The sequence below is a fragment of the Lytechinus pictus genome, chromosome 1, assembly GCF_037042905.1.
Source record: "Lytechinus pictus isolate F3 Inbred chromosome 1, Lp3.0, whole genome shotgun sequence".
NCBI classification, from domain to species: Eukaryota; Metazoa; Echinodermata; class Echinoidea; order Temnopleuroida; family Toxopneustidae; genus Lytechinus; species Lytechinus pictus.
This window is the reverse complement of record NC_087245.1, coordinates 15,938,744-15,966,559: the sequence shown is the minus strand read 5'-3', so window position 1 is coordinate 15,966,559 and position 27,816 is coordinate 15,938,744. Positions and strand designations below refer to the sequence as shown.

Genomic DNA, 27,816 nt, shown 5'->3' with positions numbered 1-27,816 from the left:
GAAAGAGTTTAGGTCTGTATTCAACAGTGGGTGCAAAATCAATTACCAGGCATTTTATCTGAATCAAACCAACCAAAAGAAGGATTATCTCATTCACTTCATTGTGCTCTTGCGGAAGCGAACTTGTAATGAGAATTCACAAGTTTTTGATACATTTTTTAATTGTAACCTTGACTAAGGATTACGATGATAACGATGCGAGAAATATGAAACCTTTGAAATACCCAGACATAAATCAATACGAGCAAACAGAGTTACAGTATGTAAACCGGTTCGTTACAATGTTTGTTCGATTAATAACATACCCACTATGCGTTAAATCTGTTTAATATGTTCTGATATTCGTCATTGCGTATGTTACTGTTTTATGGACACCACATTCGCTATAAGGTTCGGATTAAGAAATTGCCGCCCCCAATATTCACAACTCTTTTGATTGGAAACCATCTTTATGTATGAGTCCATATTTTGTTCATACCATATATGAGATTTCATTCCGAATCTATGAGATAATCAATTGTTTATTGTCCAGTTGTTTGTTTTTCTTCTTCTTTTTTTTTTGCTCGCTCGCATCACTCCCTCACCAGCCTTTACATTGATTGTTCTTAAAAAGTGACATAAATGTGGGCAGTAAAAGCAAAAAGTTGTTATCTTAAACACAACTAAGTTAAAGGCGTTTTAAGACATAGGATGTGCAGAGAGGGTTTCCTTCCACTTCTGTTGGTTATAGATCTGGGGTTAGATCATGTGTTATGGTTGAATACGATAGTCCCTAGTATATAACCCTGAGGCACGTAATGTATACCCCATATCCGGGCCACGATATACCGTTTTCGCCTCCTAAATTCGAACACATCTCCAAATGTGATGGCTTATTGAGTTTCACATGGAATCGATATCGGTCTAATTGATTTGAGGGTATGGGCATCGAAGTAATCCTAACCTTCAGCCCCAGTCGTCAAGTCTGATAACCCTTTTTTAAAGTTGGAAGGAACTTATAAAGACCATGGCGATATGCTTCCTTCTTGCATTGCTACATGCAAGATTCTTTTTTATTTAGTTACGACTAAAATAGATACTTGACGATTTTGTAGCCATAAACGCCATTCAATCGAAAGAATGCGAAATTGTTAAACCTTGTGTTAACTATGTGTAATGGAGTTGCTGAAACTAAAATTTCTTTAAACAGGGTCTGTTGATCAAGGTTACCCCTTAGGTCGTTAAATTTATAGTATCCTTTACACGGATCGGGTTTCTAACATGTGAACTTCAGCGTTTGATTAAATGGATGGACCAGTATAGTTATCAGGAAAGAGTTGCTCATCATGAGAAAAGATTCGATGTTTTGATGAATCTGATGAAGGGAGCTAACTTCATTAAAAGTCGAATATCTGTAGCCAGGTAGCTGTATCCAGGGACGACACCACGATATGAACAAAATGTTACATCATATTTTTTTTACTCAGTGATGTTATATTGGGTATTATCTTAATTGTTCCTACCCCTTCCACTAAAATTGATATTCAAGTCGAACATTTAACTTTTAAAACGTAGATGATTGGTCGCATGGTAGACGAGCCCCCCCCCCTCCTACAAATATACCGATATCCACATTCATCACCAATATTACAGCTATTCCAATCTCTATCCTTAATAAGGTAAGGTTACTACCAAGTTCAACGTCATTGTTATTTATTTTTATGACCATCGTTATTCTTTCGGTTTCAAATTAAAAGATCGACTTTAATAGCACCGTCGTTTTCTGCCATAGACAAGCCAAATCAAGGGAAATCCAAGGGCAGTCAATTGTTTTGTGACCACGCTTGATTACAAAAGGTTTTATGAGTATAAGCTAGTTACCAAAATTCTATGCTTTTCTCTCAATATTCATAAACTCTCACAGAACGCTGTCTATCGCAAAATTAGCGATGACGCCAGATTCTTTTGCTTTATCTAAATAAAACCTAGATATGATATTTAACCACAACGATCAAAATATAATGGCAATCGATTTTCGCATATCAATATCCGCTTAATAATACCCGATATGGAATATGCTTATATCTTTGTATGTGACCAACCTTTGATATTTCCCAAAGCTATATGTCTAATTAAAATGAATATTACGGTATTCAATTACTTATATAAAAAAGTCCTTACGATTTCTACATACCGCCGGATTTGAAAGACAGACTGTTACTACCGGTTAATGGACAAAGTATATTTGTTATGATTATTATGACTACGTCGGTATCCCGTTAAATGCAGATCTATCCAATTCATAACTGGCATATGTGGAGCAGAGTGTTCTGTACTTGACTTCCCTTAAAGCCATTGGCGCCGTTGCTCATTTCGGATGTCCATGGGGACTATGGGTCCACAAGCGAAGCGTTCAACCGTACCCGTAGGTTATACCGGGCAATATAACAAAATATATATCCCGGAGCGGACGAACTTTGAGCACCGCCCATCGCCAGGTCTATACCCCAAGTCTTCTGTCACCGTAATTTAACCCTGATCAGGAGGGTCTGTTCCGATGGCTAAAACCGACTTAGGCACCTACCACTTTTCTGGTGTATGCCAGAAGCCATGACTTGGCAAATAACCCGTGGGTGCATTTTCTAAATGTCGAGTGAAATCAGAAGACGCTGCGTCGTCTGTAACCTTTGATTTGCATTTTTTATCTGCAATCATGAACGTGGATTGGTAAAACAACCATCTCGAATAACGAATATGAAATATATAATGATCAAACTTTGACAGTTTGAATCTCATTACAACTCTTATCAAGTTTAGAGTCTGTGATTCACAGATATCAATTCCTTCTTTGTCTGCCAATCTCGTCCCCGCTCAACTAAAACTTGCATTTAGTAAAATCTTGTATTCGAATTATGAAAATGCATGAATTATGAACACAGTTTTAACGAGTCGTGTCATTTGCCAACATTTGACTAGTTTTGATCGAAGATGATAAAAAGTCAGATTAATTCTTGAAATAAAAAAAACTGCTACAATACGGCATCCCTGAATCAACCCAAACCGTTATTACACACTTAAAGTATGAACTTCTATAAGTCGATCACATGGTCCTAGTAAAATCACAATTGAATACACCTTCTAAATAACAATGGCATGAAGGGGAGTTATATCTATCCATATATTTTATGCAAATGTCTAGTGAAATATAAGAACAAATATCTAAAGTAAACAAAAATTGGGGGATACTTTTCCTCCAACTTTGTCATAAAACAGTGAGCAGTAACTTGTTCTCGTTGCCATGTTCCTTCAACTTTCAGTCCAATATACCCTATTGAGAGCAAGGACATAGTCATTGGCACATGATTAAACATAGGCACTTTGTCAAGAAATATGGATAGCTGTCTTAACGCCATTTTCAAAACGCGACTTTGGTATAACATTATTTTATTTTCTTTCCAGGTTGTCGGTATAACGGTGATATTTATAATAGCGGTGATACATGGACTGCTCACGATGACCCGTGTAGGACATTTCAATGCCGGGTAAGTAGTATTGGTCACTTTAGACAACATTTTTGTAAAATATTACAGAATTCAATCCATATTTTCCATCTTCTTTTTCCTTACTTGTCGTTTGCCTTCTTGTTTTTCGTCGTTTGATGGTATTGTTTTGCTTGTTTATTCTTCCCTTCATATTATTGTCCCTATTGTCTTTCGCATTTGTGTCATTCTTTTTCCCCTTTTCTACTCCTTACTCCTTTTTGACCCCCCCCCCCCCTCCGTTCGTATTCTTTCTGTTATTCCTCCACTTTCTTTCGATTCCCACATTTTTTCCTTATCTCATTTGATTTCCTTTTCCAGAATCCTTTTTAAATCAAACTAACATTTCCCTAACAAAGTTTCTGCCCAATCTGAGCAGGTACTACCCACATCACAACAACATCCACACAAATTGTATTTTTAATCCTCTATTTATCTCAATCAATCAATACCTAAATATTTTTTTCCCGTAAGTAATAATATAAAGAATGATGTTCATATAATTTCCTTCAATGAATCAATGTATAAACTTTTATCTAATGAATAGGTAGATTAACTCATTATTTTATTGAAGTAAATAATGTAATCATGCATGATTTTGCATTCTTTATCTCTAAATTTAGCTAACAATATTTAATATAAAACCAATGTCACACAGACCTTTAAACTGTTTTGTCATTTCTCTGGTAAGGAGCTAACCCTAACAAAGTAATGTGTCACGAATCCACCTGCCACTGTCATCCGATGACACAAAACGCTTCTAAACGGCAGGTGCACTGCTTTGCTGTAGTATTGGAAAGATAAATCAATACCAAACTACCTTCATAACCGTAGTGCAGGAATGTAATATTCATATTGCTGAAAGTCCATAATGCCATGAGCTAAAATCAAAATCTAGGCATCGAATGTTCTTTAGATTGAGTCATGTTGGACTATGCGAATTCATTCTATATATAGGCCTACCCAAGACTGATCGTATAGGGCATAATGACGTAATCATATGGTAGACGTACACAACTCGCACTTTCGATATGTTCGATTACAGATTAAGATAATTGCTACTGGTGCAGATCCACGGATAGGATGAATATACCATTGTTTGAGATAAAATAATGAAACACAATCGGTCAATTTTTAATAGTTGTTTTGATTCAGGATAGATCATGAAAGGCGATCAAATTTCTTGTTATTTGAAAAAAAAATACAGACCATTATGGTTTTCGAAATTCAAGAGACCAACAATGTTGCTTCGCGCTGCTTCATATATCGTGTATTATGTCATACTTCTCGAAGACTACTCCCTTGAATATACTGGTACACTGACCTTCTTGAACTTTTTTGATTGCATGAGTAATGGAAATCCTGTAGTTGAAACTCGATCAAATCCATTTCCATTTGTCGTGAGACCTGTTTGACATAAAATGACAATCGTTCCGTAATCATGACAAGCGGAAACCCATTTTCATCGTGACGGAAAAGACATAAGCTGTCTGTGTCGGATCAGAGTTGACAAATTTGATACTTCCTTCGGTCGGACACCTGTGGTCGTCTCTAGCCTCATTTAGTTAATGAAGATATTGGGAGAAGAAAAAAGTGCGGAGAATCAAACCGTTACAATTAGGTGACTTCATCCCTATCGTCTTTTGAGTCACACAATTCCGACTTTAGTGAGATTTGTCACGGTGCTATTACCTCTTATTAGATAAAAATATCTAAGAATACTTTGGCAATAGGCTCTCATCGAAGGAAGAATATACTGATTCATTGAACCTGTCAATTTAATCCTGGTCTTTCCTTGGGACGTAAAGTCTGTTGGCTATTCGTGTTTACAGCATATGCCACCTTTATACAGTGATTCCATTTTATCTTAAACATCTAAACATTTAAAGAAATGACACACATAATGGTCAAATTTCTGAATAATGGTGATCATCGCCAACATCATCATTGCCAATAATTTTCATTGTCACCGTCATCGTTTGGCGATGATAATCTACATGGGATGCTTGCAATATAAATGATCATGCTGACGATGTTATCACCGATTGCATCTTGCTGCTGGTGGTGATGGCAATATTCATGGTAATGGTGGTGATGATGATGACACTGATGTTTATGATATGATGATGTTGATTAATGATGATGATGATGATGTTGATGAATGATGATGATGATGAATGTGATGACGATGATGGTGATGGTTGTGGTGGTGGCGGTGGTGGTAGTGTGTGATGATGATGATGATGATGAGGATGATGATGATGATGACGACGATGATGAAGGTTATGAAGGTGATGATGATGACGACGATGATGAAGGTTATGAAGGTAATGATGATGAAGGTGATGATGATGGGGATTGTGATCTTTAAAAGCCCATGAAGATGAGGATGACGATAACCCATCACTATCACACTATCAAAATCTTCAATGATAACCAACCCAACAATTATATTTTGATTCAACAGTGGTATAATCTTTTTTCGTCACATGATTTTCGTTGATTTATTTTCCTCTATCGTTCATATTGTAGGAGGGCGTTATAACAGCATCCGTCACGCAGTGTGAACCAATCGACTGTCCTTTCGGCTCTCAAGTGTTGCCTGGGCAATGCTGTCCTTCATGTACAGGTAAGAAGCTACTCACTTCTGTGTCGTTACCCCCACATATCACCACGCACAGGTTATCAAGATCATCAAGTATCAAATCGTGATTTTACTCTCACTTTGGGTTTATCATTAGTCAATACATCTATTCAAGATATTGTGCACATACTTGCCTTTTTTAGTACAAAATAGATATCAAACGTAGATGTCGAAACTCTTACTGATATAGATATAGGGGCTCTATATTTACTTTCTAATACTCAGTACTTAATGTGGGACATTGAGCGATGAACGTTTTGTGGAATGGAGTTTAATTTTTGGAATTCTTAAGCCACGCAAAAGTTCATCCAAAAACTTCCAAGAAAGCACCGGCATGTCTAGAAGGCAAACGTTGTTGGTTTGAAGTAGAGATTAAGGATCATCAAGCTAATTGATTCTGAAATTTGAAAACACAGCTAAATGAAAATAGCTTCTTTTTTTTAAACTAAATTTTAAGGTAAACAATTAGATGACATTTAGCTGGAATAGGTTATTTACCCATTACACTTGTAGATTAGAGTTTTTTCTCAAATCAATGCTAACACAATAAATAAGGCATAATAGATTTGATGTGAGGCCGGAGTCCCAATAGACTTTCCACATTAGATGAATTCATATCAATGTTTGTTCGATGTTTTCAGGGTCCCTTTTGGGAATAAATTAAACGTTCTATTCAATCAGATTTTTCCAACAAATTGTCAAGTCATAACCAAAATGTTTATCTTCAAAACGATGGATATAAAATGGCAATCTAAACCGTAATCATTGGAGTAAATTGTCTGTAGAAGGCATTATTCAGCGAGACAGCGCTGGGGGCTCGCTTAGGGCACCTGCTTCATATGGAATAATATTTGCTTCTCTCTTTTTACGAATATGTTTGTCGTAATTTTTAGTCATCACAGTGGATAATTTGTAGATATTGGCGAGGTAAATGTACGATTTACGAAAACACAAATTGGGCCCGCCTCATGAATGAAATCGCGTGTCGCGTACTCGCTATTTAAATCTCGAATGCATCCAAATTTGTATTTGGGAAAGGCGCTGTATTATAAATCATAATGAGCACGCCAGCTCTATGGCGCCAGGCTGTTAAGTGGTGATATTTTTGAATAGATTATATGATAATGACACTTTAGCAATATGCCTTTTTGCAGGGAACATAGTGACTGCCTGATAGCATATAGCGGGCCGTTTTTTTATATAAAAACTGTTTTCTATTTTCAAGCTGTGCTCTAAAAATAAAGAAAGAAAGAAAGGGGACATGGTAAAGAAAAATGACGAGGGATTATCAGATGTAACAAAAGTCCTAAAAATGAAATGACATCTTTCGTTTGAAGAGGATGATGAATTGCATTTTAGGTATCCATGAATTTGGTGATGACACGCACGCATTACTACTCAGTATGCCATGGCTACACCGGCATATCTGCAGATTAAAGCTGCATTAAAAACTAAATCCCCGTGAAAGCCCTTCGATATTGCAGTCACATTGTTTGAAATCAGTCCCCCATCTTCATTACAAAAGGCAAACTGAAAAACCCAATTACTGAATGGATAAAAGAAATTGAGGTTTGTTTCCAAGGTACAAGACAAATTACAGTTTAAAAATGGGAGTATCGAGGCAGTGTTTGGGGGAAAACCGAGGACCGACGTTGCCCCCGCGCCAACCCGGCGCATTGGTAGTCGGGTCGCCGTCATTCGTAGGGAATTTCTTTTGAAAATTGTGCTTGTATACGGATGCGCCTGACTGTGTCAGAAAACCCCTGGATAATACGCGTGGAACGAGCCGCATCCATCCAAGCCATGTTTTGACAATCATTTCATATTATTCCAAATCGATCAGCTCTGGTGAACTTCACCGATCTTGGGGAACCCTGGACAAACCACCAATGAAATAGATTAAAAACAAATATAGAAATGATAATTATAGAAATAACTGAAATAGTTGGTAACCACCACGACTGTGTGAATACAATCATCTTTACCCTTTTGTTCATTATACCATCGTTTTAAATCCCCTGTGGTTATTGTATAAATTGCTTTTGTTCTATTTGTTTTGGTAGTATTCTTCATATTTCTTCTCCGCTTTATTCTTCTTGGAATTGTTCTCGTAAATCATCATCATCATCATCATCATTGTCAGTATGGTCACCATCATCACCATTTACACCATTTTATCCATCATCATAATCGTCATCCTTTGAATTTAATCTACTTTTCGTCATTATTGTCGTCTCATACCACTTCTTTATTTTCATTTTTTCGTCTTGTGATTGCCCTTCTCTTCTCTCCTTCAATTTACATGTATGTTCTTCTCTCCTTCTGTCCTCTCTCACCATTACCTTCCTTTTGCTAATCTTCCATCTCATATTCTTCATTTGAACTCTAGGTTGCTTTGTAGATGGAAGACTACGAGCCGATGGTGAGAAGTTTTCCCGAGATTCCGATCCTTGCACGGAATGCGTCTGTGAAGTAAGCATGATGAATCAAAGCGTTGCCAATTTGACGCTTTTCATATTTCGTGCCGTAATCATTTCTAAGGGACTTTAGTTGATACTACTGCAGAATTCATGTATCGAACGAGAAGAAAACGTGTCGTGAACGAAGGGGAAACCCACGTTCATTATCTAGCTATCTGACTCCATTATAGCAGGTAAAGCGACATAGTTCATTGGGTCACATCAGTGATACGAAATTGAATCATTGGGAAAATTGATATACAGTAAAACAAAGTTAACGCTTTGCTTTCGTACCCTTACATTGTGTTAATATTGAAATATAACACGCTATATCTTCTCCGACATTCTGTATCTTTATCATTTATTCGTATTTGCACTGCCTCTGTTCCATCAATCTATACCTGGTTATTTATCTAACTCTCACGGCTTCGTCACCTTGTTATTCTCCTCTTTTTGTAGAATGGAAGAGTCACGTGTTCTAAACAAACTTGCCCCGTCCTTTCTTGCCCCGAATACCAAGTCGAAACACCAGAGGGAAAATGCTGCCCAAAATGTGTCGGTAAGTTCTTATCTCCGATATTCAACCGTCATTATATGACACGCATGTGTTGATAGTGTCGTTAATTTTTTTATCAATCAATCAATCAACCGTCATTTTGGGGGTTGCGTCATTTGTGATCTTCTGTGCGCCATTTTGACAGTTGACTTGTATTAGGCTATAATGTGAGTGCAAAGTATAAACAACTAACTGTAAACTGAGTTTGAATAAGCAGTTACAGAGACACCGCTTTTAGATCACTGTATCATCCAGTGTAGGTAACACTGCGTCAAACTTTGCTATAAATGCTATACTTTTGTGTATAGAAAGACAAATACACTTTACGTGTGATCAGCTAGGAGTATAGGGTGGGCAGATGATCTAAAACTACTGTTCCATTAAACGTTAAAGCTGTATATTTAGAAAGGAAACATTGTCATCTGTATACTTCTAAGATGTTCATAAATCTGGAATAACCGATTTGCTCGGATTGTCATAAGCCACCGACATTATATTGTTGAAACTTATTTTTACCATTTATCAAATAAGATTTAAATTTTGAGGAGCTTGCATCGAATCGTATTGAAATCCCAAGCTAAAATCACGTTCTTCGTTTCACCTACGATACATTTTCCCCAAATTGCAGCTCAACGGAAAGTGTTTGATCTCGGAGACAGGTGTCTCTTCCGAAACAATATCTTTGACGCAGGACAGACCGTCTTCAAAGACAAGTGCACCAAGTGCGTTTGTTTGGTAAGTTCCATGGATCATTCACAACCTGCTTCCCTTTTCCGCCTTCCTAATAATTCGTTTCCGCTTTTAATTATCGTTCCTAATTACCCAAAGAAGACGATTTTTTCCACAAGCGTAGACGATGTTCGGATTTCCTCTGCAATTGCCTATCGAAGGCATATTTCGTCATCCGCGTTAGATGTTCGGATTATTCGGCGGGTAACACGGAAATGTCATCGCTATAGAGCACTATATATATTATCATGTTTTAGTGAAATAAAAGGCTTTTTGATTCTTCAAGTAGAGTATATTTGTATTCTGAATAAATGCATTTGCGTAGGTGTACGTATGCAGAATGGTATCCGATTTGATTTGTCGTATTGATTTTCACATATGGAATTTAAAATATGGAGATGAAAGCTTACTTTATGTGTAAACGAATAAAGAAAGGAGGGGGAAAGCTGGGAGATGTGGTTGGGGGAGTGGGCTATAAGGGAAGGGTATAGATAAAGATGAACAGGCCTATTAAGGGCAACAAATCGTAAAACCATTTGTCTTACTAGCGCTTTAACAGGAATGTAGGAATAATGGAAATCATAATGGTGAAGGTTGTGATGATGATTTTAATAATGATTATGATGATCGTGAAGATGATTGTGATCATGGTCATGTCAACCTCCATGGTTGCAATGATGATGGTGATGATTATGATGATCATGGTGATCGTCAAGATGGATGACGATGGTGATGAACACCATCCTGCTGATGTATATAAAGGAGATGGTACTGACGATGATCGACGTTATCATGATTTAAAAAAAGGACAATGGTGCTAACCAACTTGCGTTCATAAAATGAAATTATCCATTTCATCGTTTGTTTGCTCGTTCGTAAAACACTCCCGTTTTTCAAATGTGTTTTTAAAAGTCATCCGGATTAAGAAACCGATCTTGACCCAGAAAGTGTAGGAAATGTCGAGAGATTATAAGGGATTAAATATATGGGGACTGGCTTATGTTGCTCTTTGCTGAGGGCGTGTGGAATTTTGTGTTTCTTACCAGCGTAAAGGTTACCCTAATATCTAAGTACAAAGTGATATTTTTTTTCTTTTCACGAGAGTTTATGTTCATATTTTGCTTATGTTAACCGTGAAAGTCTCGAGCACCATTGTATTCTACGGAATAGTACTGACGTTTGTTTTTATCGTTGAAAATGTTTTAATTTTCAAAAATAATTCTTAACTTACACCCATGATCATTTTGACCTCATTATGTCACAATTTGAAACCTGAAGTGGTTATCAGATGTTTATTGTTCGGGCTTTGATTAAACAACAATATTAATTCACAAACAAGGATGCAGCTCTGACCAATAATTTGTCACTGACCGGTCATGTAGTATCTGGAACGAAGTTCCTGATCGAAACAAGCTTTGCCCAATGTGCATCCGGGTAAAGGCCGCTCCAGAAAAAAAAGTTGACGACCGACTTAACACATTTTGTCGTTTAGAAACAATAGTATGAGCCAGGACGTAGATCATGTATTGAATTATCTCTTTCGCTTAGAGCAAGATTGTATCCTTCGTCACCTTTTGTCTTCTGGGAGACACTTTCTAAGGAAGAAGTGCAAAGCTGAGGGGAAAGTTCTGCTTGTTTCAGAATCGAAGGGGCCCCTTTTATTTTTGGCCCGACATATCAAACGAGATAGACGCGAGTGTGCTTAATCCCTTGAAAATACTTTAAAACTGACAACCTACTTCTATCACAAGAGTTTGAAGATGAAATTAATATTGCAGAACATTATACCTTTTTTTGGAAAAAAAGAAGAAGATAGTATATGCTATTCTAACGATTGACAGCAGACTGGGGTAGTATGACATAACAAAAGAAGATGAAATTAAAATCCTTTCTTCTCTTAGTCTTTTATTGATATACCGTCTTAAGAATTGACGGTTCGAATATTCGTATAATATGTTTCGCTAGTCTTTCGTTTATTAAGTTTGGTATTGATCATACTTCTGTTCTTTTAACTGTGCAGGATTTCTAGTATAGATTTATCATAAGGTTTACAGTTATGCAATTTATTGTTGCATTTTGTATATTTGCTTTTAATTCAGGATATTTGGTTATTGTTGACAACTCTTGAGAAATTGTATGCTTATGGTTTCTATTTTTTTAATAGGAGTCAACAGTTATGTGTCATAGAGAAACCTGTCCGTCAGCATTAAACTGTCCGTCGGGCAATGTTGTACAGGGAGAGGACGACTGCTGTCCTCGCTGCGAACCTTTAGTGTGTGACGTCAACGGGACCAAATATCAGGTAGGCCTTTTCATAATTTCATTCTCTGTCGCATCCCCTTCCCACTTCTCCTCCTCCTCTTCTTTTTCTTATATTTCTTCTCCTTCTTATTCTCCTCCTCCTCCTCCTCCTCCTCCTCCTCCTCCTTCTTCTTCTTCTACTTCTATTAAATTTGTTCTAGTTTTCTTCTCCTCTCTTTCTCGTCTTCTCCCACCCCTTCTTTTTCTCCTCCTATACCCCAATACGCCTTCTTCTTTATTTGGTTATAAAGTATACTATACTACTTTAGTTCCATGACATTCTCTTCAGCTTCCTTCAAACTCTCATTTCAAATTCAATTTTGTCATCATTTGATAATGCATTAGATTAGACTAAAACTCTAATCACGTGCAATACCTCACGCCCCCTGGTTATGTCTTTAGTGAGTAGTTAACACAGTGAAAAAAAAACGATTGCATTTCACCTTGACATTCGTCATATTCCGATCCCTCTTACTGTTGACCGAGCTTTCTTAACATTTTTGTAACATTTGTAGGATGGTGACGTGTGGCATCAATCTGTGTGTGAATCCTGCAGCTGTAACAACGGACTTGTACGATGCAGAGTGGAAGAGTGTCGTTTGGATCTTGAGTGTGAAACGGTAAGGGTGCACCTCTTTTCAATTCCAAGCACTACAGTATAGACATGATGGAAGCCAATCACTACTTGTACTTTTCTGAAAACTGCATTTTAGAATTTTTCTCACATAGGCCAAAGATTTTCGGTTCTTGAGAGTGGTAAAATGGCGCCATTTGGATCATTGCAGCATGACCTTACCTGATTGTTCGCCCTCTCACCCTTTAGAGAGAGAGAGAGAGAGAGCATATATGTCCTTATATTCCTCCATATTCCGATCATGTGACATGTAGAATGTCGGATGAACTTATATTTTTGTTCAATTTCATGTAATGTAAGTGGTTTGTTAGTGATTTAGTTGATTTGTCTTTAAAATCTAGGATGTCCCTTCAAGAGGCCAGCCACACACAGAAGGGGTTCCTGCCATAACCTCATGTGCTTTCTTTGCTTAAAACATTCGACTATATATATATTTGAAGTTGGGAAGCCTATTTAGTATTTTTTTAACAAGAATGTTTGAAAATATAATATAATCCTTTCATTCCTTGAAAAGTAATTGTGGTATGGATGGACGAGAGTATTGACTTTATCAATTTTCATTGTTCAAGTGAGCATGTATTACAAGAGTAAATAACAAAATGTTGGATTCTGGGTAGGAAGTCAGGGACTATGTGATAAGTTTGGACTTAAACTGATACTTTATAAACTTGCTGTGGAATATTGGCTTTAAATATCTGTAAAAACTGCATCATCATATCCAGTTCTTGTGCAAGATCCACGAGCTTAATATTCGACATTCGTGAGGGTTTGTGTCAGGTTCTTTATGACATGTATGCGATAGATAAGCGTTAAAACGATTACATCTGAAATAGGAAGGACCATGGAGGGGGGGGGGTGGCCGACCTCTTTGAAAAAGATAGGGTATTCCGTATTAGTCATTTCCTTATGAAAGAAATAAAAGCATTGTCAAATATCCTTTCTTCTCTGGCTAACATCTCGTCCTATGCACTTCAGCAAAGTCAGCTGTCATGAGATATAGTGTGGAAATTGTATTAAGATTTGGCAAAGGCAACTTCCCCGGGAACACTTAGACTGAGGATTTAGATCAAGTTGGAATCGGAAGTCGGTTCCTGGATGAAGAGAGTGAGAGACACAGAGAGATAGAACAGAGAGAGGTGGTGAGATAGATGGGTTGGGAGAGAGATAGACTTGATGAGAGAATGAGAGGTAGAACCTGTAAAAACCAATCAAGAGAAAGAGAGACATCTAGAGACGGAGAGAGGCAGGAGAAAGAACAAATTAAAAGGTTGATAAACTCCAGAGGGGGGGGGGGGGCAAATGAATATTTCGAATTCCTCCCCATATTGATTGGGTAATGATTCCATAGCTAACACTAATCATCATTTGGCAGATAACAACAACGCCCATGCGTGATCGACTGGCATGAATCAAAATAGATATCTGGAAGACAGTTTGGGATCCACAAATAAAAGCTTTACTTCGAAATACAGTCTGTACATCTATTTCGGAAGAGGAAATTATTGATATTGGGTCAACGAACGTCTTCCACTTTCTTAATTTAGGGGACACACCATAATCCTACGAATCCCCTGATAATTATCAGCTCTTAAGATTAACTCTCCGACCCTGAGCCTCATACACCACACAGAGCACCCCCACCAACAAATCAATTTCAAATTGAAACAAAGGAGGAGAAAGATTTCATGTTTCTTCTGTCTTGAATCTTCTGGGGGCCTCGGATGTGATCATCCATTTCAGTTGATCAAACAAACTATTTATCGATTGTCCTTTGTTACTTATCGCCGTATGCCGATGTGAAGCGGAACGGTTTTTACACCCCTCAGCGTGTCATTTCCAGAGACCATTATTTTAAGGGTCATGCACGCCAAATAATTGACCATAACTAGACTAAGAAGCGATTGTATTTATGATGTTGGAATCAAACGACCAAATATCACTGGCAAATAGACTATTCGCTGTATATGTGCAAATATTATCAAGAATTTTCCAAGCTCTTTGATGGTTCAGAATTAGTTGATTCGCAACAGAAAAAATGCAACATTAGCGGTGTGAATATTACTATGGATATATAAATTTCTAGATTAGGCCTTTATGGGTTTTTTCTGAACAGAAAAAAAATATTAATCGTGTTAACTAAACTATTCGAAAACACATCTTTGGCCGGGCCGTCTATGATATTGAACTTAGGTTGATGACAGGTAAATAATCATCTGTGAAAAAGATGGACCAAATTATAGAAAGTTTTAAACAAAAAAATAAACGATTAAAATTGATCGGTGATCAGAAAAAGAATTATAATTAAAAGCCACATCTATACAGACAGCAGACCTAATAGTCGATATTCTTGACTGGAGCCTTTACTGGAAAGTGATGCAACGACATGTTTTGTTAAGGTTTTGTAAGGAGATAGTGGGTATTAATTAAGGACATCGTGCCGATTAGGCGTGAAAGCACGTGGAATACATCATGGTCACCGTGGCGCCACCGAATTTTCTGCTCCGATCAGGTGTGCATAAGTGGATTGAAGATGTCAACTCTTATGCCGATTCTGGGTCAGGTGTTGATCGATCTTGATCAGGATGGAAACATCAAGTCCTCCATGGAAACAAGTAATAAGAGGTTATCAAGAAGCAATGAGATAGATGTCAGAGGAACGTCCTATCATAAAATCATCATCCTACTTCTGCCAAACACAGTCTTATATACATTCTCCGATGTTCTTGAAATGCTATGACATTTATGTTTTTGCGAATGTGATCTCCTGGGTGATCACATTTAATTGAAAATATAGACCGTAAATGCAATTAATTTTATATATTGGCTAAACTTGCTTTATGTTACCAAGTGACACCTAATCCTGCCACCCTTTTGGTCTACCCACGACCCCTTTATTTTGAAATGTGCAATTTTACATACAATAATTCATTATTTTCAAATTTCGTAAAATCACTTGTCGGTTTTCAAATGGGTTACATGAATTATGTCAATAGGTCGTCAATATTGACCAAGTGCCAAGAAATACATCTCAGTTGATCTCTTTTATTGGTTAAGGAATTCGGAGAAGATTTAATGAAGGGGATTGTGCGCGATTAGACCAATGTGCGTGAAAAGAAAACTTCATAATCCCATTGAGATACCGTTCTTAAACACTAGTCAAGGGTAATAGCTTTCCCAATTATTGATTTATACAATTATTGGTCTATAATCGATACCGGTGCATGAACCTTTGGTTGAATGATTTCCCAGTGATAATGGGCGGACATCCAAGATATTAATATTAGCTCATGGTCCAGAATACATGCCTCCACTTCTGAAGGGGATTGTAAATACCACCACCAGTCAACATGAATACATTATTTTGTCAACAATCAACAGCAAAATCAAATATTATAATACTACATTATGGCACAGGTTTACTATTTTTCTTGTTGCTTAAACTATTAGTCATATCTCCCATATTGATGCATGGGCATGTCGGGAAGATGTTCGTGTAACCATAGCAAAGGGATTAAGTGTCCTACTTAATACGTGTCTTAGATTAAAGATGCCGTTTACGCAAAGGTCATGCTTGTGAATAGAGTGACTTAGCAAGTGACCTTCAGATCTTGGCTAAGTCTTGACAGAGTATTACTTTCATTTCAAAGTACAGGGGACTCCCATTTTCCTCCTCGGAAATCGCTGACCAGTGTATAGGATGAAAACTCTAAATAAGAAGTAGATCAAAGAATCTTACAAAACGAGGAGAGATGGAAGGTTTGGGATTCGAAACTCGCTAAAGATGACAACCTATACATACTAAATCTTCCCTACCCATTTGAGTTCAATAATCGTGCAAGTACTAGGGCATTGCCAGATTACAGTTGGCATAATTCGTTCAGTTGTACATATATACAGACATAAGTTTTAAACCCTCATTTGCAAATTGTACTTTTTGTCCCAACCGACAAAACAAATTTTCACATTGATATCTTAAAAATATATCCTTTAGCTCCATTATCCAATACATACGAAAAAAATAGAGTGCATTATTTTATGTTCTATTGTCTTTCTTGCGTACTCGTTCGGAGAAAAGTAGTAATAGGAGGCTCCATCACTGACTTAACAAAATAGATTTTATTGCCAATGATTTGACATCGCATGACACCATTTAATGTTTCAAGACACCACCGACTGATGAACCTCTTTAACAATAAAAGATTGATCACTACAGTCCAACAATAACTGACTGGGCTTGCATCACCAATCACCCATTACAAATAGATCGATTTTAGGATATTGTCCCTTTTATCTCTTAGGCGACGATTAAACAATGACAACAGAGGACTTTTGATTGTTGAGATTAAGGCACGACAAAATCACGTTGACACCCATGCGATTCTAGGTACTAGGAGGAAACGTTGAGTTTCTGGGAGTTGATAATGATCATACTTCTTTGGAAGCACATTATTCTAACAGTCTTCAGGCATTTGTATGCCCAGAATCTTCAGCAGATTTTTTTTGTTCACCAAATTAAGCAGGCAATATGAACGTCCAGGTGTAGTTGTCTTGAAAATGATGAGTCGTGAACACACTGGGCCTACTGCTTACCCTTTTTTCTACAACTTAACTCCCATTAAAGTTTAATCTAAATTGATTTCAATTCAAATCTTTCAGGTTTATATCTAATCCCTGTGTTTGGGCTGGTCCATGTACATTTTCTTAAATCCCTGAAATTTAGGGTATAATCCTATAGTTAAATATACGTTAAGTATGTTCAAATGCTGTGTTGCTCTTTTAGTTTTGATCATCCAGATGACTTCTATCAATACATGCATGGGTTTTTATTTTTTGCAAGGCGCTTTGTGATAACTTAACACCCCCCTTTGAGATCTAAAATTGTACATTCTTCGAGTTAAAACTTACATTTTCTTAGTGATAAAGTCGATTATTTCTTGTGCCACCTAACCTTCCTATAAATCAATTTTATTTGGCGCCTTTTAAGCGCTATAGGGGGGCATTTAGGCTTAGTACACCAGATCATAATGCAGAATCCTTTGAGCAGTTCCTTTCCAAAACAATAGCACAATGACTTGTAAGATATTGAGTATTCTAATTAGTGCCAGGGATTACTTGGTATTATGAAGAGGTATTCCTTACAAGCATGACAAAATGTATTGATGTTGAATTGATTAACGATCCCAAACTGATCCACTTTGGTGAGCAAAACGAGTGAAAGAATGGATCACAGATTATCTAAACAACTAAGGATAATTGCAAGAAATTATAAAGGTGAAAATTATTTAATGATATATAGGAGTAATTGTTGTGAGTTCAGCAAATATAGCAAACGAACACTGGCGATAGGATTCAGTATTGGCTGAATGAAATAAATAAATTCAATATATTGTGCGAAATATATTAATGATTTCATTTGTATTATGTTTTGAATTTATTCATCATTTTTATTCCCTGGAATTTTTATTCTACTTCATTTGTTTGAAATCAGTTGTTTGACTTCTTCTATTTCGAAATAATTCATTTCAGATTTTTTTTTATAACTTGCCCTCAAACTACAAGCATTACTGATTTCAAGCGATTATAACTCCTGTCCTAACAGAAAAATAGACGAACAAAATATTTCCCTTTTTCATTCTCTGTGGTCTGTTTTCTGTTCAAAGCCATTTGACAAAGTTAATTATTGAAAGGGACTCAAACGCCACGGAAAATATCATGAAATTTAAATACAGTTCTCATATATATTATTATCTTGTTTTTTTTTTCTAGAATTTTGAACTGAAGACGCTCGAAGGAGATTGCTGTCCACAGTGCATAGAAAGTAAGTTTGTCGTTGTTATTTCGCAGTAATTTTTGTCAGGATTACAGGGAAGTCCGAATTAAACCCAGCGTCACATTCCGTTAATAAATGAAGACGATGGGCTCAGTATATTCCTCACGATTTTTGTTTTGCCATAATCTTGAATTCTGTTGGCAGAAAACAGTCAAGACATGAAAATTGTAGGTCGCCGTACTATGACTGGACAGCTACGTGTCTTATGACCTTTGAGTTTACATACTGTAGATGTATACGGTTAATGTGAGCTAAAAATTTGGATCTAAGAGTAAAAACTTGATTGTGATCTAGACACCGTGTAACAAGCTATCATCAGTATAAATGAACGACTCACGATTCTTGCAGATTTTGCTTGTACACTCGCGAATGTATAGATTGTTGGATTTAAATGTATTCCAATCATTGGTTATAATGGGGTGAGTTTATCACGACCAAATGCCTTATGTACAACATAATGCTTCATGGTTCCTTTATGCATATCATCACCGACACAACCATATCCTGTCTTTCCTTTAGGCCATTTTCTGAACATTCTCCTCAGAGTCATAAAGTACCCGTTTAACTTTATAAGAGTGTTTATCTTGGAACAATGAACGATTCATTGTAACTATAAGTATTTATGGGGAACTTTTTTTATCCAAGGTCGAGTATCGAAAGGCACGTACATCGAAGGAAAAATGAACTTCATTCATAAATATCTTGCCATGGGCACCGAATCTATCAATGTCAAGACCTACAAAGGGTATGATAGAATGCGGATTGTAACCCAAGAGTTACCATTGTGTGTATATAGACTATGGGAGTTTGGGGAACACCACTCGAAAACCACAGGGTGGATTTGGGAGTGAAAAGGGGCCGATGCTGAAACGAAAATGGAATGCCGATAACATCACAGTGTGCAAATATTTTATCAAGTTTAGGAACTTTTTTTGGCACAAAACATCGATTTTGATCTCCGCATCCGTCATCCATCTTTGCTTGTTTGGCAGGCGAGGAAAGGTGCTATTCACGCGTTTTCACGGCGCGATAAATATGGATAAAGCCGCCAATTATGAGAGATAATATCGGGCTTTGAAGGCCCTTATCGAATAGAATGATCAGTATGTGCTGGAACTCAATGGAAGATGATAAATAAAGTAATTTATCGCTAGTATGACGGAACACAGGACTTATCACTTCCATGATAGATAGTAATTTGATGGCTTATTATACCAATAGGTTGCGATCACAAAGTTATCCTTTACTTTTATTCGGGCTTTTTTGTGTAAATATTGAAGAGCTTTTCGATATAGAGTCCAGCGTTGTTCACAAATTCAGCAATTTGTTGAAGTTCTTTTATTCTTCTTAAATTGGGTTATCAAAATTGTGATGAAAAGAGGCCGGTTTCTTTTGTTGAGTCTATGATACTGTTCCCTTTCATTTGATTTGGGGCCGGTGAAAAGAAAACGAAAAAGAGTAAAGAAAACGATTGACACCATTAACCCATTTCTCGTCAACAGCGGGCGCATGTTATCTTTCCATCCCCAAGTGTTCTTCGACCTTTCCCCCTGTGCACCAAAATAACAGTGTTGTATCTGCTTGCACTTTTATGGGACGTAAAAATGCAAATGCAGATGGGGGGGGGGGGTAAACCTAATCCTTTAAAAGATTCATCTAACGAATACCCATTTAAACTAACGGTGTCAGATAAAATGTTTAAGGCAATATTTCAAAAGAAAGAGAAAATAATTTAATGTTGATGTACGGAGAGAGGACGACATAGTAAGTTAAGAAACGGAGTCCTGACAACGTCCTGGCTCCTGGTAACTAGTCATGAGAGAGATATTATTTCAGCTCTTGGGCTCAGTAATTACACAAGGTCCATGGTTATATACACACTGAACTACTACTAGTCCGATGTGACGAGCAAAATATTCTTGTACGAAATCCCGCGCTGAGGAACTGGGCTAATTAAGATGGGGTTCTGCTGTAGAAAGGTGAGGGTGGAGAGTTGGGCGGGATAACGATGGAATAATCGTAGAAGCCAACAATATAACTGTGTCCATAGTAAGGGGTCAATGATATTAAAGACATCGGTGATTTTAAAAAAAAAGTCTGAGAAGATAGACAGGGACACGGCCCTGGAACCATAAAGATATAGGAATAAAAGAAAAACAGCGCCAACAGAGCTGGTTGCATATTGTCCGTGATTGTGGGGCCGGTTTTACGACCCTCTCTCGAAGAAAAGAAAATATTGTGGTTGGTGTTCTGCCTGATTACCTCAGAATCTACCTTCCTTTGATCGTGAAAGATAACTGTTTTATTTCTTATCCATCAAAAGGGGGTTTCTTACAACCTGCAATTCACCATTCCCGACGGTGGATAAGTTCGGAAACTTGATTTGACTTATATTGAGCGCGCACCCTTTTATCATCGTAAACTAGGTCGCGGATATTATGACTTGACAAAATCACTACCTGTACCCATTAAGAGTTATTTAGATCTTTAACAATGACAATTTGCAATTCATAGATTTGATCTGACGATGATTCATGTTTCAAAGGGACTCTGATGCTAATTCGAATTTCAGTTTATGAGGCTTTTAAAGTCTGTATAAACAGGGATGTCCCGAAAGTGAACTTTAAACCCAATCTACAGCGAATAAACGAAAAATTTGAACTGCTCTTTTTTTTCATTCTTAAAGAGCGAATGAGTTGTTTGTTTGTTTGTTTGCTTTTTGTTTTGCTTTTTTGGGGGCCTATTTTGGTGTAATTTTCAGATGATGAATACAAACTGAAGATGCAAAGTTTTCGGAACACAAACCTCAGCCTTCTATCTCTGAACAATGACTTTTGTCTACCTATATTAAAAACAACTTCAGGGCTTTGTCCAAATTTCATTTAGTCATTCACTATTGCCTGTGAAGTTATTTTTATCTAGCATTTCTTTTTTTCTATACTTTGTCAGAAAATGGAGTATGCACAGTATTCGGCGATCCACACTACCGCTCTTTCGATGGCCGACTCTTCAATTTCCAGGGCCGTTGCAAGTACCTTCTGGCAGCCGACTGCAGTACCAATGACTTCCGGGTCAGGGTTCGCAACGATGGCCGCAACACCAAATCCTTCTCCTGGACAAAGACGGTGTTTCTGACCCTTGGAAAACACTCAATCACTCTGCTTCAAGACTATGTCGTCCGTGTCAACAGGGAGACTATTACAGTTCCTTATAGCATCGACACAGCGTTTAGGATATACAAAGATAGTTATAACGTCATAGTAGAAACAAATATAGGTGAGTTTCTCAGCCAAGATATTATTTTCTCCTTCTGTAAAGGGAAATAACCCTAGAACATTTAATAATGTTAATAGGAGATCTGCCATTACTGGCATTTCCATTATGTGATACAAAATAACATTTGGGGGTTTCGCCAGTCAGGTTGAAGTTTTCAAATTTCTCAAGCATTTGAACTAATAGACTTTCTTTGTTTTGATGTGTACCACATTGACAGGTGAGAATATTCGAACAGGGAACAAAATATAAGCCATAGATTCACAACTAACAGTGAAAATTATTTCAGAATAAAAGATATTACCCTAGTGAAAATGATGTATGTGAAAATAATGCTTCTTTTATTATTTCCCAACCATGAATTTCCCTCCTTAGGTATAATTCTATCGTGGGACGGGGACAGTTTTGTGGAATTGTCGGTGCCGCCCCAGTACAAAAGCAAGATGTGTGGTTTGTGTGGTAACTACAACGGGGACCGTCACGATGATTTAAGAACTCTCAAAGGCGAGTTTACGAACGATGTAAGAACGTTTGGAGAATCGTGGAGAGTCGGCGGAAATAAATTTTGTGATAGGACAGTGACGAAAGCGTTAAAGTATTCTTGCTGGGACGACAGCGTTGCAAGAAGACGGGCGCAGAGGGCGTGCCGGACTATCAAGTCGAAGAAATTTCAACCCTGTCACGATGTCGTCGATTTATGGGTTTATTATAGGTAAAAATGGATTTCAATATTTTTACTATTATTTTTCTGTTTTTCTTTTTATTCTTTTCTTTTCCCACTTTTCCTACCCCAGTTGTCAAATTTTTAGTGAGATATTTATACAAGGAATAAACCCAATTAGAAAATAAAACTTGTAGAGCTCATAATGCCTATGGTCCCAGAGTTACACTCAATTTTGGATCCCTCTTATGCTCTGAAAATCCCTCCCCTAACAATGTCTCTGACATGTTGAAGATTTAGTCGACTTGAGTGAAATAAATGTTATTTTTACATATTCATAATAAATTTAACATTTGAGGGGTCGGCGAATAATCAAATATGGTGATTTTTTTTAAAAGAGCAATCCCTTTACATTACCCATGAGCGTTAGATAATTCTTGTTATATAATACATACTAAAATGTTATCGCTGTTATATGACCGAGAATTGGAGGTGCTTTTAGTAGGCCTATACTCGGGGTAATGAACTCTTGCTTTTTTTTAAGAATTCATATCATCTACGTCGAATGCAGAGATATTGTATAATTATGAAAAGCGTTTTTCTGTTATTTTTTTTCTTCCTCTATTTGTAATTTTAGGTCTTGTTTAACAGATATGTGTGAATGTCAGGAAGACAGACTATGTTCGTGTGAGGCAGAATCAGCTTACATCCGGGAATGCCGTAGACAGGGCGTTGAACTCAACTATACCCAGAATGCATTGTGTTCAGGTAAGTAATATGATGCAATTTGTATGTGGTGTCTATCTCTTTTTGTTTTTCTCTGATGTTGTGATAGATGTGTGTTTCGTTCGATATGATATGTATATAGTGTATAATAATTATTTTCATTTCAGATTCTGTAACAATGATCGTACTAAGCACATCCTTCAGACAATAAAGCCTAACATTTCTAAATTAGAAAGATTGAACAGAAATATAATTCGCTTTATTTACGTCATTTTAAGTCACACATGCTGCCAAAGATATCATACTCAATCGTCTTGAAAAAAAAGTACTGCAAAAAGTTAACATGTCTTTATAATATCGGTTATGCACCCAGGCCTAAATTGGTCTTCCCACATCAATTGATTAGTATTTTTATGTAAACTCTTCTTCGTTATATCTTTGTCATTTTAAACAGATATGTCATGATAGAGAATACGTACTATGCTGCTCAGTCTGTATCTGCATTGGTAGCTGCTGAAGGGAGTTCGAACCACGACCTTCCACTGGAAACATGCAAAGTGTCAAACCTCAAGGTCGTGTGAGTCTGTCGAAGTCAATTGTGATCTGTGACGAAAGCTGCATAGCGCCATCTACTGAGCGTCTTAGAGCAGAAAAATCGCCTGGTCCTGCATGCAGCGGAGCTTATAGTCATCACGAGCTTCATTTGAACTTCCCACTTATAGGTCCATGCTCTGACCAATCCGGTTGCTGCGAAGATACTGCGATACTAATAAGAGTAATGACCGTAGAAACTGCGTTCAAATCGCTCCGTCCATGTACTCTTCACATTAATGTCGTAATGCAGTCCCTTTGAATGACAGAAGGAACTGATTATCTCACAATATTACATTAGTATTTTCTTAATCTAAGCTGTTCAATATAATTTCTTTTTATTTTCAACGATGATATTTACAAATTGACACATACAGTGAATAGAAATGATGGAATCATAACCATAGGAATTGGAAAACACAAATTGTTTAGAAATATTCCTTTTCACTTTTGATTATAAACATACCACTAATTTCATGTTTTATGATTAACATAATTAAGATGACTTGGCGGAATTAAATTTCTACTTGAAGTTATTATTTATGTGGATATTATTGGGGCGCCATTAATATACGACATCATCATGCAACATTTGGTCATGTTGGTGATTTTAATACTGTTGTAGGCTACGGGTATTATTTATTTACCAAAATCACTTTAATTTTCCAATATCCGCAAATTTGAGCGTGATCAGGGAAATATGATTGCAGGAATATATTATTTTTTTCTCATTATAGCAAGGGAATGTTATGTTAATTGCATGTTCTTTGATTTATAGCAAAAGAAAATAGTTCAAACAGTTTCCACACCCTTGTTTCTCCTTTTGGGTGAGATCAAGACTTTGATATATATCTTTCAAATTTGTATTATGTCGGAGTATAAATACATAGGCCTAATAATCAATAATTATTACATTATACTTTTCCCCTATCATGAAAGGATGATTTATTTTGTGATTACTCTTTGATCTATTGAACTAACACAATAAATAATTCATTTTTGTATAACGAATAATGACAACGTGCCAGATATGTGCAATATGATATTTTCCATTGGTTATAAAGTCGAGAATATTACATACCGTCATTGTATTGCAGAAATTTGAGGAGGTTTATTTGTCATATTTTCTTAAAATGTAGGCGTACATTTGCTGGAACTAAATTTGCTCCGAAAGTAAACTCGGTATCGAATAGGGTGCACGGAATTAATCATTATTTTTTTCGTTCGTCAAGGGGTTCGTTTTCATCGTTTGATTAATAACACTCTTTGAACCTTCTCTTACAAACTTTCTCCGAACACCATTTAACACCATTCAATCGACATGCCATAGGTCAGGTGGTTTCCTGTTTCGTTTGGAAAAAAATGGTAATGAATTATGAATAAAATTTCGTCATTACTTTTGTTTATAGTCTCAATGTAGAGTCTCATGTAAAGTAGATTATATATGTTGTGCTATTTCATGACGCTTCTCAGAAGTTTGCGTCAAAATGAAAACAACAGAAAATCAAATTATTTACTTTAGCTATGATTCAGTATTGTACTTTCTATGAGAGATGTTTGTCAGAAATTGCATTATTCCGATGGTGCTAAAGATGACATAATTACCTACTGTATTATATACAAGTAAAGCGTAGTTTAGTTTCGTCTGTGTTTCGAGGTATTGAGAGAGTACAAAATATTTATTTCGGCTATGTCGACAGTAAAAAATGAAATTAGTTTCATTATGGTGGTATAGTTTTTGTCATTAATCTGTATGTACAAAGCAAATTTTTTATGAACCTACCTCTTCTACCAATCTTGTAAATATCTTATTATCCCCATTTTCCTAAGTCAAGTAATTGGTATATTATGTATAACATAGATATGTATATCTGAATTTTACAGTTTGGCTTTCATGTTGATGACGTCACTGAGGTCAGAGTTGAATGCGACTTTGGACTTTGTTACGTGAACTTGTTTCATGTGGAGCATGGATGGGAAGTTGAATACTCGATATGTTATTTTTGTGAATTGTACATTTTCACTAGTTAAAACTATTGGTCTTCTTTATATATTTTTCTGTCTCCTGTTTCGGGGAGTCGAAAAACTGGAAAGGATTTAAGAAAAGTCCATAATTTTTGTTTGTAATTCGTAATTATGTTAAGACCAATTTACCTACGCAAATCACTCATACCCACATATTTTGTCATTATCATTCTAAATTAGGTCATCATGGTCATGGCATATCTAATTTTTAATATGAATTCTAATTTATTATTGAAACGATTAGATTCTGTAGCTGTACATTCCCTGTCCAATCGTGATTGCTTCCTTGTTGCGGAAGGGAAAAGTAAGGCGTCTTTATAAAATCAGTTGATAAAATTAAACCTACAAAAAAAATACGAAAAAGATTCCCCATTGGTTGTACGATCTTTTTGTTTTGTGGCAAAGAGTACATGGCATTACTCCATTTGCAATGTCTTTATCAAAGTGACATTATAGTAAGGTTGTTAATGTATTCTAATGAAAATGCCCATGAGATTATAAATGAGCCCGGAGGAAATAGCACGACAGTATTCTTTGCAATATGTACCATAATGATCAAAGATATTAATGCTAATTTGAAATAGTTTAATGCCATCTATGATGAATCTAATATTTCATGCCAAATTTATTTTTAACTATGTCAACAATGTAATCACGTGGTACAATCGAGTATTTCTTTGCCTCGATGGGTAAAAGTATAAGGACTATGACGATCTTATTCTATTTGGACAGGGGTGATTATTATTTTCCATGAATAATTAAGCAGTTTCAATATATTTTGCTTCGGTAAAGTCATAAATATGTATCATCATGAATTACATACTCATTTATGGCAGTATAGATTTAAGTTAGGAAGTTTGTGAATTATGACGGGAGCTTGGATGATGGTTGCGCGGAGAACTAAACAAATCCACGCTACCACACATTGTGTTTCTCGTTTTTCATGCTATCATTCAGAAAAAAAATAGCGTCTGATTTGTGAAGAGGATGAGAGTTTACCACTACGCTCCGTATTGCTGTCTCTATATCAGGACTGTTATAAATCGTAGACTCCCAAGTTTGGTTCTGAAGATGTACACTGTTATTCGAAATGTATGGTGCGAGACATTTTCATTTTACATCACAATCATGACAAAAACGCGATATTTGTACTTTGTCATTTCCATTCTGTTTCTTAGTGCTTATAAGTATTCATCAAATAAATCTCTATTCAATTATTTATTCATTTCACTTTCAATTGATATTTGTATCCGTAGCATGCGTATGGAAGCATTTCAAATGCGTTGAGTATTATATTTATGTGATGTAGCATAATACTCGATTCAATCAAGAGGGTTCGATTTGATTTATTTCATTCGGGTATGTACCTCTGTTGTTAGAAATGCACATATTATTGTATATTGCGTTGGGCTGATTTTTTTCGATGTAAATTGAAAAAGTATTATTATCTTGACAGTGTTTCATTTCTCTGATCCTGACAGTTGTAATATATTGATGATGTATACATTAAAGATTATTTTAATATAACCTGCTGAATTGAACAATTTTGGTGGTCTCTATTTTGTCACTCGTTATCATGCTTCGAATTACTACTTCGTGATTTATGCTTGCATAGACTGATGAAATACTAAAAGCTTCTCGCCAAAGCTTCCAAAATAATTAAATTGTCAAACGGCCACAAGAAATCATCGAAACTTTTTGGAATATCATAAAATAGAACATTTACAAATTTTTTGATGATTTTGTAAGAGTATGATGGTGTAGTAGGTGGAGATGGGTACAAACGTGATGGTGTATAAGAAGACTACTTAGCCGATGGCTTATGTAATACAAGGTATGTGTGTTTTTTGTGATGGTGACGATTTATTT

At 36.4% G+C, this 27,816-nt stretch overlaps 1 protein-coding gene across 1 annotated transcript in view; it reads left to right on the top strand.

Moving 5' to 3' along the window:
- Positions 1-27,474, top strand: part of LOC129263830 (BMP-binding endothelial regulator protein-like) — a 36,396-nt gene extending 8,922 nt beyond the window's left edge. Inside the window, exons 4-15 of the mRNA XM_064097095.1 lie at positions 3,439-3,521; positions 6,051-6,147; positions 8,552-8,634; positions 9,081-9,180; positions 9,806-9,912; positions 12,071-12,208; positions 12,723-12,827; positions 18,608-18,659; positions 21,621-21,947; positions 22,320-22,656; positions 23,243-23,373; positions 23,786-27,474. Of these exons, the coding sequence (XP_063953165.1) occupies positions 3,439-3,521; positions 6,051-6,147; positions 8,552-8,634; positions 9,081-9,180; positions 9,806-9,912; positions 12,071-12,208; positions 12,723-12,827; positions 18,608-18,659; positions 21,621-21,947; positions 22,320-22,656; positions 23,243-23,373; positions 23,786-23,796 (1,571 nt within the window). The 3' untranslated portion in view covers positions 23,797-27,474. The remainder of the gene's footprint in view (positions 1-3,438; positions 3,522-6,050; positions 6,148-8,551; positions 8,635-9,080; positions 9,181-9,805; positions 9,913-12,070; positions 12,209-12,722; positions 12,828-18,607; positions 18,660-21,620; positions 21,948-22,319; positions 22,657-23,242; positions 23,374-23,785) is intronic.
- Positions 27,475-27,816: the final 342 nt, after the last annotated feature.